At 63.6% G+C, this 14,234-nt stretch overlaps 1 protein-coding gene across 1 annotated transcript; it reads right to left on the bottom strand.

The window, feature by feature from the left end:
- Positions 1 to 84: 84 nt before the first annotated feature.
- Treh (trehalase) lies at positions 85 to 11,949 on the bottom strand. Its single transcript, XM_048343944.1, is given in 16 exon segments — positions 85 to 322; positions 412 to 465; positions 674 to 786; positions 1,085 to 1,196; positions 1,469 to 1,686; positions 2,428 to 2,622; positions 2,736 to 2,785; positions 3,114 to 3,236; positions 3,317 to 3,433; positions 3,510 to 3,602; positions 6,991 to 7,016; positions 7,018 to 7,092; positions 7,599 to 7,686; positions 7,778 to 7,922; positions 8,043 to 8,143; positions 11,830 to 11,949. Coding segments are annotated over 16 exon segments (1,749 nt in total). The 5' UTR covers positions 11,922 to 11,949; the 3' UTR covers positions 85 to 175.
- Between the last annotated feature and the right edge of the window lie 2,285 nt (positions 11,950 to 14,234).

Below are 14,234 nucleotides of genomic sequence, written 5' to 3' on the forward strand. Positions count from 1 at the left end.
CTAGTAAAGATGGCAGGAGAGACCCTGGGACCCCTCTACCCCCCCAGCCGCTGAGCTCCGGCTCACGGCCCGGCCCCGGTTCCTCAGAACAGAAGGCAGCTGGGAGAAGGGCGGGGAGAGGAGTTTAATGAGGGGAGGGAGGCAGGTGGCAGGGAGGCTGTCCGTGTCCTCCGCCTCAGGGACACTGAGGCAGGAAGCCGAGCAGAAGCGTGGCCAGCAGAAAGCCGGGCACCTGGCGCGCCCGCGGGGCTCCCGCGCTCAGCCGGTCCCCGTAGCGGTCCAGGAGCATCAGGGCCACACCGTTGGTCCAGCCAAAGCCCTCCTAGAGAGAGGCGGGGCGGTGGGGACAGGCAGGGCCCGCGGGGGTGGGTGGGGGTGGGGGGACTCACCAGCCGGCCCCGCCCCGCTCACCTGGACGTCATACTCCCCTCCACCGCCGGGCTGTCCACCACTGACCACGTCATACTGGGGACAAGAGCAGGGCTGCAGGTCAGGCGCTGGCCCCAGCCCCCACCCCAGTAGGGCCTGCAGCTCTGACTCCCGCAGTTTCCAGCCATGGCCACTGGGTGTCGCCACCGTCCTGGCTGGGCGGCCCTGCTCCCGGAAAAGCCTGCCCCCCTTCCCCTCCCCCCCACTCCCTGTGGGAGACAGAGCGACCCCCACCCTGGCTCACCTTCTCATACATGGCTGACTTGTGGGAGTAGACGTCAAAGTTGGTTCTGATCCAGTTCTGGGCCAGCTGGAAAGCCACTTCTTGAGTCCGGGGGGAACTTGACTGGGCCAAGCCTAGAACCCCGCCCCAGGCAGGGCCTGAGTCTGCAGAGCCTCCTCCATCCCAGGCAGCCAGAGCCCGGGGACTTGCCTCACCCGGGGCGGGGAGAGGCCTTGGCCCCAGGCCGCCTTTCTGGTCGTCAGGGCGGAGGGAAGAAGGGACGGGTGGACGTGGGTGCTGAGCGGGGCCGGAGGAGCAGGGGGGCAGGGGAAGGAGGCGGCCTGGTCCTTTGTTCACACCTCCCAGAGGCCCCGCTTGACCCCTCCTTCCTGGGGCCAGGGCCTGGCAGCCGCCCCGAGCCCGCCTCCCTACCTCTGATGACCAGGTCCTGCAGGGGGGCCCAGCCATTGGGGGAGTCCCACTGCTGGCCTGTGTTGACGAGAGAGGTTGGAATCCCGTGCCGGTAGGTCAGGACCTGGCTGTCCTAGAAGGTTCCAGATATTCTAAGTGTCAGCCAGGAGACTGGGTCCTGAGGAAGCCTTCCTGGCCCTGGTCTCCTTGGCTCCCCGCTGCCCCCCTCTGGTCGCCGTGGGAACTACGGGCTAAGGTTGGCCCGGGGAGCAGGGAATGAATGGCTGCTCCTGCCAGGTCTCTGCTCAGTCAGCAAAGCGGTGCTGGTTTAGAGCCCCAGACCTGCCCCTCCCTCCCACCCACCCGCCCACCCCCAGCCTTCTCCACCCTCCCTAATGCCCTCACCTCCAGGTATTTCAGAGCCTTGTCTGGGATGCTGTTGCCAGAGAAGCAGCCGGCCCAGAGCGGGGTGAGGTTGGATGGGTAAAACTCCAGGTTGTTCTTCCCCTTTTCCAAGTCGTAGTCGAACCAGGCTCCTTTCTGCTCATCCCAGAGGACGGCCTGCATGGCGGCCAGGCGCTGGGCCCGCAAGTTCCGGTACCTGGCGGCCTGGGAGGCGTTCCCTGGGGACATTGGGTCTCAGGAGGCGCCCTTGGCACCAAGCATCACAGCGCGGCTCCGCTTTGCTCTCTTTCCCCCGCGTTCGTCCCCAGGAGGAAGCAATCCCGGCTGCTTTGGGAGGCCTGTCCCTGTGTCTGGGTCCTCGCGTCTGTGGCCAGTGGCGCTGCCTTGCTCCCTGGGCCCTGTCCCTGGCCCTTCCTCCTGCCTGGGTGAGTTTCCCAGGCTCTAAAGGATAGGTGTCAATGGTCAGCTTTGGGGTGTTGAGCGTTTGGGCAGATGGACTGGGGTATATACACCCCCCACCCCAGGCCCAGAGGCCCTCAGAGCTTTAAAGGCGCTGGAGAGTGAAGATGGGGTGGGCTTCTACAGGTCCCAGGTGACCGCAGCTGTAATCCTGGCTACGTGGGATGCTGAGGCCCTGGGATCACTGTTTGAAGCCAGGCCCGGCAGCAAGTCCACGAGGCACCTGCCTCCACTTAGCCACCAGCTGGAAGTGGAGCTGCGGCTCAACGTGGCAGAGCAGAAGAGCTCAGGGACAGCACCGAGGCTCTGAGTTCGAGCCCCATGACTGACCAAAGCAGAAACAAAAAGTAAACGGTTCAAATGGTAGAGCAGGAACAGGAGACCGGAGGGCCGGGTTCAAGCCCCACGACCGGCACCAAACCAAAACTTCTCAGGGTTCTTTGTACCTCCACGCCGAGTGGATGTGGGGACCCAGGGTGGCCGCCGCTGCCCGGGCTCACCTAGTAACAAGTAGAATTTGCTCATGAGCTCCTCTGCCTGGCACAGGAAGGCGTTCAGGTCCACAGGCACCAGTTTGCTGGTTCGGATGCTACTGAGCAGGTCAGGGTCTGGGCCTCCGACAAGCCAGCGTGACGAGAAGTCCCAGCCGGACTCGGCCCCAGCCTTCAGCTCGGCCCACAGGGCCTCTCGGTGCCCTGCGAGGAGAAAGCAAGGGCCCCGGCCCGGCTGGCTGCGGGGAGAGGCCGCGGGAGGCCGGCTGCCTGCCAGCTGCGGGGCCGGGGCGCGGGCCCTGCCGGGCGGCTCTCACCTGCGGGCACCGTGTCTGCCAGCTCGGTGTCTTTGCTGTAGGACTCGGGCCTGAGAAAGGGAGGAGGGGGAGCCTGACTAGCGGGCGCTGAGGCCCTCATCTCAAGCCTCCCGTGTGTGTGTGTGTGTGTGTGTGTGTGCGTGTGTACACACACAGTCCTGGGGCTTCACCTCAGGGCCTGGGAGCTGTCCCTCACCTTTTGGTCACTCAAGGCAAGCTAGCACTCTACCGCCTGAGAGTTCACTGGAGATGAGAGCCTCACAGACTTCCCTGCCAGGCCGTCTTCCGACCGCCATCCTGGAACCTCAGCCCCCCGGGTAGCCAGCGGGACTGCAGGCGTTCTGAACAGATCGGAGAGGGCGCCGAGCGGGTCCTCACCTGGGTCCCCCGTAGGGAACGTGGTACCGGTTCAGGGCGTAGCTCTTCCCCCCCACGCTCACGGAGACGGTCCTGTTGACGGCCCAGAAGTCCAGTTCCAGGGCCAAGGTCTCGATGTTCTCCCTGGAGGGAAGCCAGACGGCGCTCACTGGGTCCAGGCCGGCCCCGCCCCCCCCCCAGCCCAGGCCGCCCCCCCCACTCACCGCAGGAAGCTGACGTTGTAGGTGTGGCTCAGGTACCGGTCCATCATGAGGGTCAGGAGCGGGGGCTGGCTCCGCTGCAGGTAGTACACGCGCCCGCCATTGGGGACATGCCCGTAGCTGCCAAGAGACACCGCCTCAGAGGCCCTGCGGGCGGCCACGCGGCCCAGCCCCAGCCGCCCGCCCCCGCGCTCACGTCTTCACCAGGCTCAGGAAGTTCCGCAGCATGCCCTCCACCGTCCTGGTCATCTCAGAGAGGAGCAGGCCCTCCATGACCCAGTAGGAGTCCCTGGGGAGAGGGGCCACCGGCATCACCTCCCACCCTCCAGGGCACGGGTCCTGGGTTACCTGCTGACACCCCCCCTCCGCCTCACCAATGACCCCCCGCCTCACCCCTGCACACACACGCCTCACCTCTGCCCCCGCCTCACCCCTGCACACACACGCCTCACCTCTGCCCCCGCCTCACCCCTGCACACACACACCTCACCCCTGCACCCCCTCATCATACCCCTGCACACACACGCGTCACCCTGCACCCCGCCTCACCCCTGCACACACACCTCACCTCTGCCCCCGCCTCACCCCTGCACACACACACCTCACCCCTGCACCCCCTCATCATACCCCTGCACACACACGCGTCACCCCTGCACCCCGCCTCACCCCTGCACACACACGCCTCACCTCTGCCCCCGCCTCACCCCTGCACACACACACCTCACCCCTGCACCCCCGCATCATACCCCTGCACACACACGCGTCACCCCTGCACCCCGCCTCACCCCTGCACACACACGCCTCACCTCTGCCCCCGCCTCACCCCTGCACACACACACCTCACCCCTGCACCCCCTCATCATACCCCTGCACACACACGCGTCACCCCTGCACCCCGCCTCACCCCTGCACACACACGCCTCACCTCTGCCCCCGCCTCACCCCTGCACACACACACCTCACCCCTGCACCCCCTCATCATACCCCTGCACACACACGCGTCACCCTGCACCCCGCCTCACCCCTGCACACACACCTCACCTCTGCCCCCGCCTCACCCCTGCACACACACACCTCACCCCTGCACCCCCTCATCATACCCCTGCACACACACGCGTCACCCCTGCACCCCGCCTCACCCCTGCACACACACGCCTCACCTCTGCCCCCGCCTCACCCCTGCACACACACACCTCACCCCTGCACCCCCGCATCATACCCCTGCACACACACGCCTCACCCTGCACCCCGCCTCACGCTTGCACACACGCCTCACCTCTGCCCCGCCTCACCCCTGCACACACACGCCTCAGCCCTGCACCCCCGCATCATACCCCTGCACACACACGCGTCACCCTGCACCCTGCCTCACCCCTGCACACACACGCCTCACCTCTGCCCCCGCCTCACCCCTGCACACACACGCCTCAGCCCTGCACCCCCGCATCATACCCCTGCACACACACGCCTCACCCTGCACCCCGCCTCACCCCTGCACACACATGCCTCATCTCCGCCCCCGCCTCACCCCTGCACACACACGCCTCACCTCTGCCCCCGCCTCACCCCTGCACACACACGCCTCAGCCCTGCACCCCCGCATCATACCCCTGCACACACACGCCTCACCCTGCACCCCGCCTCACCCCTGCACACACACGCCTCACCCTGCACCCCGCCTCACCCTTGCACACACACGCCTCACCTCTGCCCCCGCCTCACCCCTGCACACACACGCGTCACCCCTGCACCCCGCCTCACCCCTGCACACACACGCCTCACCTCTGCCCCCGCCTCACCCCTGCACACACACACCTCACCCCTGCACCCCCTCATCATACCCCTGCACACACACGCGTCACCCTGCACCCCGCCTCACCCCTGCACACACACCTCACCTCTGCCCCCGCCTCACCCCTGCACACACACACCTCACCCCTGCACCCCCTCATCATACCCCTGCACACACACGCGTCACCCCTGCACCCCGCCTCACCCCTGCACACACACGCCTCACCTCTGCCCCCGCCTCACCCCTGCACACACACACCTCACCCCTGCACCCCCGCATCATACCCCTGCACACACACGCCTCACCCTGCACCCCGCCTCACGCTTGCACACACGCCTCACCTCTGCCCCGCCTCACCCCTGCACACACACGCCTCAGCCCTGCACCCCCGCATCATACCCCTGCACACACACGCGTCACCCTGCACCCTGCCTCACCCCTGCACACACACGCCTCACCTCTGCCCCCGCCTCACCCCTGCACACACACGCCTCAGCCCTGCACCCCCGCATCATACCCCTGCACACACACGCCTCACCCTGCACCCCGCCTCACCCCTGCACACACACGCCTCACCCTGCACCCCGCCTCACCCTTGCACACACACGCCTCACCTCTGCCCCCGCCTCACCCCTGCACACACACACCTCACCCCTGCACCCCCGCATCATACCCCTGCACACACACGCGTCACCCTGCACCCCGCCTCACCCCTGCACACACACGCCTCACCTCTGCCCCCGCCTCACCCCTGCACACACACGCCTCACCCCTGCACCCCCTCATCATACCCCTGCACACACACGCCTCACCCTGCACCCCCGCCTCACCCCTGCACACACATGCCTCACCTCTGCCCCCGCCTCACCCCTGCACACACACGCCTCAGCCCTGCACCCCCGCATCATACCCCTGCACACACGCCTCACCCTGCACCCCGCCTCACCCCTGCACACACACGCCTCACCTCTGCCCCCGCCTCACCCCTGCACACACACGCCTCACCTCTGCCCCCGCCTCACCCCTGCACACACACGCCTCACCCCTGCACCCCCGCATCATACCCCTGCACACATGCCTCACCTCTGCCCCCGCCTCACCCTTGCACACACACGCCTCACCTCTGCCCCCGCCTCACCCCTGCACACACACGCCTCACCCCTGCACCCCCGCATCATACCCCTGCACACACACGCCTCACCCTGCACCCCGCCTCACCCTTGCACACACACGCCTCACCTCTGCCCCCGCCTCACCCCTGCACACACACACCTCACCCCCTGCACCCCCGCATCATACCCCTGCACACACACGCGTCACCCTGCACCCCGCCTCACCCCTGCACACACACGCCTCACCTCTGCCCCCGCCTCACCCCTGCACACACACGCCTCACCTCTGCCCCCGCCTCACCCCTGCACACACACGCGTCACCCTGCACCCCGCCTCACCCCTGCACACACACGCCTCAGCCCTGCACCCCCGCATCAAAGCCCTGCACACATGCCTCACCTCTGCCGCCGCCTCACCCCTGCACACACACGCCTCAGCCCTGCACCCCCGCATCATACCCCTGCACACACACGCCTCACCGCTGCACACACACGCCTCACCCCTGCACACACACCTCACCTCTGCCCCGCCTCACCCCTGCACACACACCTCACCCCTGCACACACACTCCTCACCCCTGCACTCCCTCGTCTCACCCCTGCACCCCCTCATCTCACCCCTGCACCCCCTCATCATACCCTTGCACACACGCCTCACCCCTGCACCCCCTCGTCTCACCCCTGCACACACGCCTCACTCACCCCTGCACACACACGCCTCACCCCTGCACACACACGCCTCACCCCTGCACCCCCTCTGGCTGGGAGCTCACCAGTAGTAGAACTCTAGGAAGCGGCCCGCCCGGCACGATGAAGGGGTGCGGGGAGTAGATGAGTGAGAACCGCTCGGGCCGGCTCAGCACCTCTGGCTTGATCTGCAGTGAGGAGAGGGGGCTCCGGGCGCAGGGCCTGGCGGGGGGCCGCGCGCTCCCCCAGGGGCCGCCTCCGCCTCCGCGCGCCCCGAGTGCGCGGAAGCCCCGAGCGGGCCGGGGACGGCAGATCGAGGCCCCAGCGGCCGCCCCACTGGGGTGGGGCTCGTGAGGGGGTGCGCCCCCCCTCGCCCGCACAACCCTGCTGCACCACCCCCGGCCCGAGGGCCAGCCCTCGCCCGCCCCGCCCGGAGCCCAGCCCTCTGCTGGCCGTGGGGACCCCGAGGGGGGCCTGCGGCGGGCCCTCGAGCCCGGGGTGTAGGCGTCCGTGGCTTTAGGGGGGGGTCCCGAGCGCCCGGGGCAAACCTCCAGCCTCCCCGAGCCCCCGAGAGAGGAGAGGACCCGGTCCAGAGCGCGCATGCGCGGCTGCCGCCCCGAGGGGGCGGCCGGGGCTGGGGAGGGAGCGGCCGGGAGGCCTTGCAGGAGGGGGGCGCGGGGGGGGGGGGCGTTACCTTCTTCCCCAGCTTCCTCCAGATCTGGTGCAGCTGCCCGGCCCACGCGCGCAGCCTGGCGTCGGAGATCCTCTGCAGGAGCCGGGGGCTGCAAGAGCACCGTGCCCGCCAGGCCCGGGGGGGGGGAGGGGGAGGGCCCCCCACCCCCCCACCCCCCCCCACCCCGCTCGGGGCCGTACCTGCCGTGCCAGTCCTCGGGCGCCCACGGCTCCAGCTCCTGCCCCGCGGCCCGGAAGTGCTGCTGCACGAAGGCGCGCAGCCGCGGCCCCGGGACGCTGTGGTTGTGCGCCGCCGCCAGCTCCCCGAAGCTCCGGAGCACTTGCTCTGGACCCCAGGCCGCGGGCGGGTCAGCGGGGCGCCCGCCCTGCCCCCCCGCCCCCCCGCGGGCCTCGGGTCACCGCGGTTTCTGGGGTGGGGGCTGCGGGAGAAGGGCGAGGGCGTCACCTGGAGCCGCGGACAGGGACATGTCCACGAACTGCTTGTCGTCGGGGTAGAGCTTGGCCATCTGAACCTGGTGCAGCAGCTCCCCGCGACAGTACACCCGGCTGCGGACACGGCCAGTCAGCAGAGGGGGCCGCCGAGGGGCGGGGCTGCGCCCTGGGGCCCGCTGCTGGGGTGTTCCCTGCGTGCGTGCGTGCGTGTGTGCGTGTGCATGAGCTGTGTATGTACATGTGTGAGCTGTGGGCATGTGTGCCTGTGTGTGTGCGCATGAGCTGTGTGCCTGTGTGTATGCATGAGCTGTGTGCACGTGTGTGTGCATGAGCTGTGTGCACGTGTGTGTGCATGAGCTGTGTGCACGTGTGTGTGCATGAGCTGTGTGCCTGTGTGTGTGCATGAGCTGTGTGCACGTGTGTGCATGAGCTGTGTGCACGTGTGTGTGCATGAGCTGTGTGCCTGTGTGTGTGCATGAGCTGTGTGCACGTGTGTGTGCATGAGCTGTGTGCCTGTGTGTACGCATGAGCTGTGTGCACGTGTGTGTGCATGAGCTGTGTGCACGTGTGTGTGCATGAGCTGTGTGCACGTGTGTGCGCATGAGCTGTGTGCACATGAGCTGTGTGCCTGTGTGTATGCATGAGCTGTGTGCACGTGTGTGCATGAGCTGTGTGCACGTGTGTGCATGAGCTGTGTGCACGTGTGTGTGCATGAGCTGTGGGCACGTGTGTACGCATGAGCTGTGTGCACGTGTGTGTGCATGAGCTGTGTGCACGTGTGTGTGCATGAGCTGTGTGCACATGAGCTGTGTGCACGTGTGTGTGCATGAGCTGTGTGCACGTGTGTGCATGAGCTGTGTGCACGTGTGTGTGCATGAGCTGTGGGCACGTGTGTACGCATGAGCTGTGTGCACGTGTGTGTGCATGAGCTGTGTGCACGTGTGTGTGCATGAGCTGTGTGCACATGAGCTGTGTGCCTGTGTGTATGCATGAGCTGTGTGCACGTGTGTGCATGAGCTGTGTGCACGTGTGTGCATGAGCTGTGTGCACGTGTGTGCATGAGCTGTGTGCACGTGTGTACGCATGAGCTGTGTGCACGTGTGTGTGCATGAGCTGTGTGCACATGAGCTGTGTGCCTGTGTGTGCATGAGCTGTGTGCACGTGTGTGCATGAGCTGTGTGCACGTGTGTGTGCATGAGCTGTGGGCACGTGTGTACGCATGAGCTGTGTGCCTGTGTGTGCATGAGCTGTGTGCACGTGTGTGCATGAGCTGTGTGCACATGAGCTGTGTGCCTGTGTGTATGCATGAGCTGTGTGCACGTGTGTACGCGTGAGCTGTGTGCACGTGTGTACGCGTGAGCTGTGTGCACATGTGTACGCATGAGCTGTGTGCACGTGTGTGTGCATGAGCTGTGTGCCTGTGTGTACGCATGAGCTGTGTGCACGTGTGTGTGCATGAGCTGTGGGCACGTGTGTGTGCATGAGCTGTGTGCATGAGCTGTGTGCCTGTGTGTATGCATGAGCTGTGTGCACGTGTGTGTGCATGAGCTGTGTGCCTGTGTGTATGCATGAGCTGTGTGCACGTGTGTACGCGTGAGCTGTGTGCACGTGTGTGTGCATGAGCTGTGGGCACGTGTGTGCATGAGCTGTGTGCACGTGTGTGTGCATGAGCTGTGTGCACATGTGTACGCGTGAGCTGTGTGCACGTGTGTACGCGTGAGCTGTGTGCACATGTGTACGCGTGAGCTGTGTGCACACATGTGCGAGCTGGTAACACACACGCCTGAGATGACGGATGAGGGCTTCGTGCGGCACAGGAGCTGTGCTCTTGACAGTCTCCGAGGCCCGGTAGAGGAAAGGCATTCAGGGCTTTGGTACTGACACATTTGGTGCGTGGCACCCATGGCTCACACCTGTAATCCTGGCTCCTCAGGAGGCTGAGATCCGAGAATCCTGAGCATCCCTGAGACCCTGACCACAATGAGCCACCAAGAAGCCGGAAGTGGAGCAAGAGAGCCGCAGCCTCGAACAGAAAAGCCAAGTGACAGTGCAAGGCCCTGAGCTCAAGCCCCAATATCGGCACATAAAATAAAAACAGGAGCAGGGGGCTGGGGATATGGCCTAGTGGCAAGAGCGCTTGCCTTGTGTACATGAAGCCCTGGGTTCGATTCCCCAGCACCACATATATAGAAAATGGCCAGAAGTGGCGCTGTGGCTCCAGTGGCAGAGTGCTAGCCTTGAGCACAAAGAAGCCAGGGACAGTGCTCAGGGCCTGAGTCCAAGGCCCAGGACTGGCAACAAAAACAAAACAAACAAACAAAAAATCCTGCTAGGGTAGCATCGCTGCCCGCAGTTGGGACCAGCACAGAGGCCAAACCTAAGGTTTTCTACCTTTCAGGTTCAATGGCTCACATCGAGCTACTCAGGAGGCTGAGGTTTGAGGATCATGGTTCAAAGCCAGCCTGGGCATGCAAGTTCATGAGACTCTGATCTCCAATTAACTACCAAGAAGCCAGATGCGTAGTTCAGTTGGTAGAATACCAGCTTTGGGCAAAATAGCTAAGGAACAAGACCCAGATTCCAAGTTCAAGTCCCAATACCGGTACACACAAAAAATGGATCGCAAAGGGCCAGGAGACGCTGCAGCCGAGAGTCAAGAAATGAACAGATGGGTGACGCGGCTAGGGAAGCCCAGCATCTCATTCCCGCTGGGGAGTCCCGGGCCGGGGGCTCGTGTAGCATCAGAACACGATGTCGCCAGGCAGCTGAAGCAGGGAGGCCAGGCGTGACCAAGAGCACTGCTGGCTTTTGGAATCTGACGGGGTCGGATGGCAGTGTGTGGACTCCTCCAGAGGAGGAGTCACGCGAGAGTGGGCACAGTGGGGTTCTGCTGAGCGGTGCGGCTCCACCGAGGGGTTCAGTCCCACCTGCCCCAGAGGAGAGCAGCGCCCAGCTGGGGAAGGGATTGGCAGGAACTGCTCGCCACTGAGCCTTTGGACTAGGTCATTTGCTGAGCGGCCGATTAATTACTGAGTAACTGTAAGCCTAGATAATCAAATGCTTACAGAGAAAGTTTCTGGTTATGGGTCTGGAGGTATATAGTTCAGTGGTAGAGGCAACACACACACACACACACACACACACCCCACATACAGCTGCTAGTTATCATAGACAAAAACATCAGGAGTGGCTGTCTGTGCCCCACGAGCTAGCTGATGGAAAGGGGGGGCTCGGGAAGGATGGCTGGCCTACTCTCTCCCGGCACAGAGAACATGTCAGGCCAGGGCTGAACCAAGCTCTCTTGACAGGCAATGAGGCCCTGCACACCCAGGCTTGGAGCGCCGGGCAGATGTAGGGGACAATCTAGAGAACATATTTCTTTCCTTCTTTGTTGTTGGTGGTGGTTCTGGGGCTTGCTTGGACTCAGGGCCTGGGCTCTGTCCATGAGCCTCTTTGTGCTCAAGACTAGCACTTTCCCACTGGAGCCACAGCCCCACTTCTGAGTACTTTTCTACTTTTCTGAGTAGTTAACTGGAGATAAGAGTCTCACAGAGTTTCCCGGCGGGGCTGGCTTGGACGCGCGATCCTCAGATCTCAGCCTCCCGAGGAGCCGGGGTCCCGGGCACGGTCGCACGCTCGACGTGGGCCTTTGGCCACGAGTCAGTTTGACTCTGGCTGGCAGGCATCATCCCAGACTAACTAGCGCTGGCTGCACAGGAGACCTGCCTTGCTTGCCTTCGCTCCGCGTCCGACGCTCTGCTGAGGGCTCCCCCCCCCCGCCCCCCTTCCCGCACGCCTACCTCTCGCAGGGCGGGGGCAGGGCCCCCTGGGCCCTCAGCCCCAGCCCCAGCAGAAGCAGCGGCAGCGGCAGCTCCCAGCGCCTCTCAGGCATGGTGCCGGTCGGTGGCCCTGACGGGCAGAATGAGCGTCCTGACACCTGGCCGGCTGGGCGAGGCCTTCCAAATCAGACAAAGTCCGGACTGGAGGCGTGGCTTCCGCGAGGAGGGGTGTGCGGTCTGTGCGGCCTGTTCACCCGTCCTGCTCCAGGGACACTGTGGCCACCCTCCATTTGTCTATTTTTTGGGGGGAGGGGGGGCTCTTCTGTTTCTTAGTCTCAGCGGATGCCCGTCGCGGCCCTCCCTCAGAGCTGTCTGGGTGGCACGGGAGAAGTGGGCACCCGGGAGCCCGGGACATAGTGAGGGCTGGGTATCCAGCCGGCTCCTGGGTGGCCACATGGCCCTGGCCTCGAGGGCAGTTCTGTGGAGCGGCCTGGCCACGCTGGGAAGAAAGGGATCAGGGCCGCCCACCACGGTGAGGATGGCTTCGGCGTTGGCCGAGGGAAGCAGCAGCAGCAGGAGGAAGCCCCGGTGCATGAGGGGTCGGCCGGCTCAGCGGCTCCCCAGACCCTGGCCTTGGGGCCGGGGAGGCCGTGCGGCGAGATGGAGGGACACGAGGGCCCCCGTCTGGAAACGGCCTCTGCCGAGCCAAGGAGCCAGCAGGGAAGGCCGCGGGCTGAAGGAGGTGGCAGGCACAGGTTTGCTTCTGGAAGCTTCTCCCTCTGCCTGGTAGAAGAGGAGCCGGAGGGCGGGGTGGTGTGCCTTTGGAAGGCTGGAGGTGGGACCAGCGATGCAAGGCCTCCAGGACTTGCTGGAAATACCCCCCCCCCCCGCGGGGGCGAGGGGGCGAGGGGGGTGGAGCTTACTGCCAGCTGACCTCTGACCTTAGTGACTGGCATGGCCTCTCCCGTCCTACCCAGATTGGCACTTCAGGGTGCCAGCTAGAGCATCCCGGCAGTGGTTGTCACCATTGAAGGGAAAACTTCAGACCAACAAAATCAGCAGGATCTGCTTGAGCAAAGACACAAATCCAGAATCAGGCCGCGTGGAGGGGCGCTGGCAGGGGGGGAAATGAGGGAGGAGGTAACAAGTTGGATAAGAAATAGACACACTGCCTGAGGGATGAAACGGTAACCACTCTGTACGTCCTGAGCCACACGCGAGAGTTATTTATAGACAGCAAGAGGAAGTGACGTCAGAGGGCCCTCATCGGTGACCCGGCATTTCCCTTACTGACTGAGCAGTTCGCAGCTCAGGACTGGCTGAGAGCACAGCTGCTGTGATTGGCTGACGCTTGACTACTCGTCAGGAAAATAAGCTCTCGGTGAGGCCGCATCCACTTGCCCATCAAGTTTGGTTACCGTTTGCAATGGTGCAGAGGAAGCGCCAGGCCTCGGCCTGCAATGGATTCGTTCAGTCTCGGTGTGGAATTCCCAGTTCACAGAGATGGGGGGTCCCATCGTGAGGTACACGGGAGCCACGTTTCGAGAGGTCGAATGGCGTATCCTTATTTCCACACAACATGCAAAGGACGGCTGCATCGCAGCCCAAGGACCCCAGGGGACGCAGCTCCTGGGGGTCTGTGGTGATGGGAACAGGAGGGTGGGGTCCAGAAACGAAAGTACACGTGTGCATGCGTGCGTGTGTGTGTGTGTGCTGGTACTGGGGATTGCCTTGGTACTGGGGCTCAACATGATTTGTTCTAGTCCTGTCCATTTCCCTGCCAATGCCATTATTTTAATAATTTCTAATGGCTGTGTAGAATTCCATTGTGGACAGGTACCACGTTTTTTGGATCCATGCATCTCTAGTGGGGCATCTGGGTTGTTTCCATATCTTGGTTATTGTGAACAGTGCAGCAGTGAACATGGAGGTGCAGGTGTCCTTGTCCTATCCTGTTGTTCAGGATAGATGCCTAGGAGTGGTATGGCTGGGTCATAGGGTAGGTCTATGCTGAGTTTTTTGAGGAACCTCCAGACTACCCTCCAGAGTGGTTGTACTAGTTTACACTCCCACCAGCAGTGCAATCAGTTCCTCTTTCTCCGCATCCGCTCCAGCATTTGTTGTTGCCTGAGTTCAGAGTATAGGCCATTCGGACTGGGGTAAGGTGGTATCTCAGGGCTGTTTTTATTTACATTTCCTTTACTGTTGGGAATTCCGAACATTTCCTCATGTGTGTCTTTGCCATTTTTATTTCTTCTTCTGTGAAGTCTCTCTTTAGCTCCCTTGCCCATTTAGTGATTGGTTTATTAGGTTTGGGGGGAATTCATTTCTTGAGCTCCCTCTATAAGATGGATCTTGGGCCTTTGTCTGTTGCACTGCTGGTGAAGATCTTTTCCCAATTCATCGGCTGTCTTTCTAGTTTAGTG

The sequence above is a fragment of the Perognathus longimembris genome, chromosome 3 (genome assembly GCF_023159225.1).
Source record: "Perognathus longimembris pacificus isolate PPM17 chromosome 3, ASM2315922v1, whole genome shotgun sequence".
NCBI lineage: Eukaryota > Metazoa > Chordata > Mammalia > Rodentia > Heteromyidae > Perognathus > Perognathus longimembris.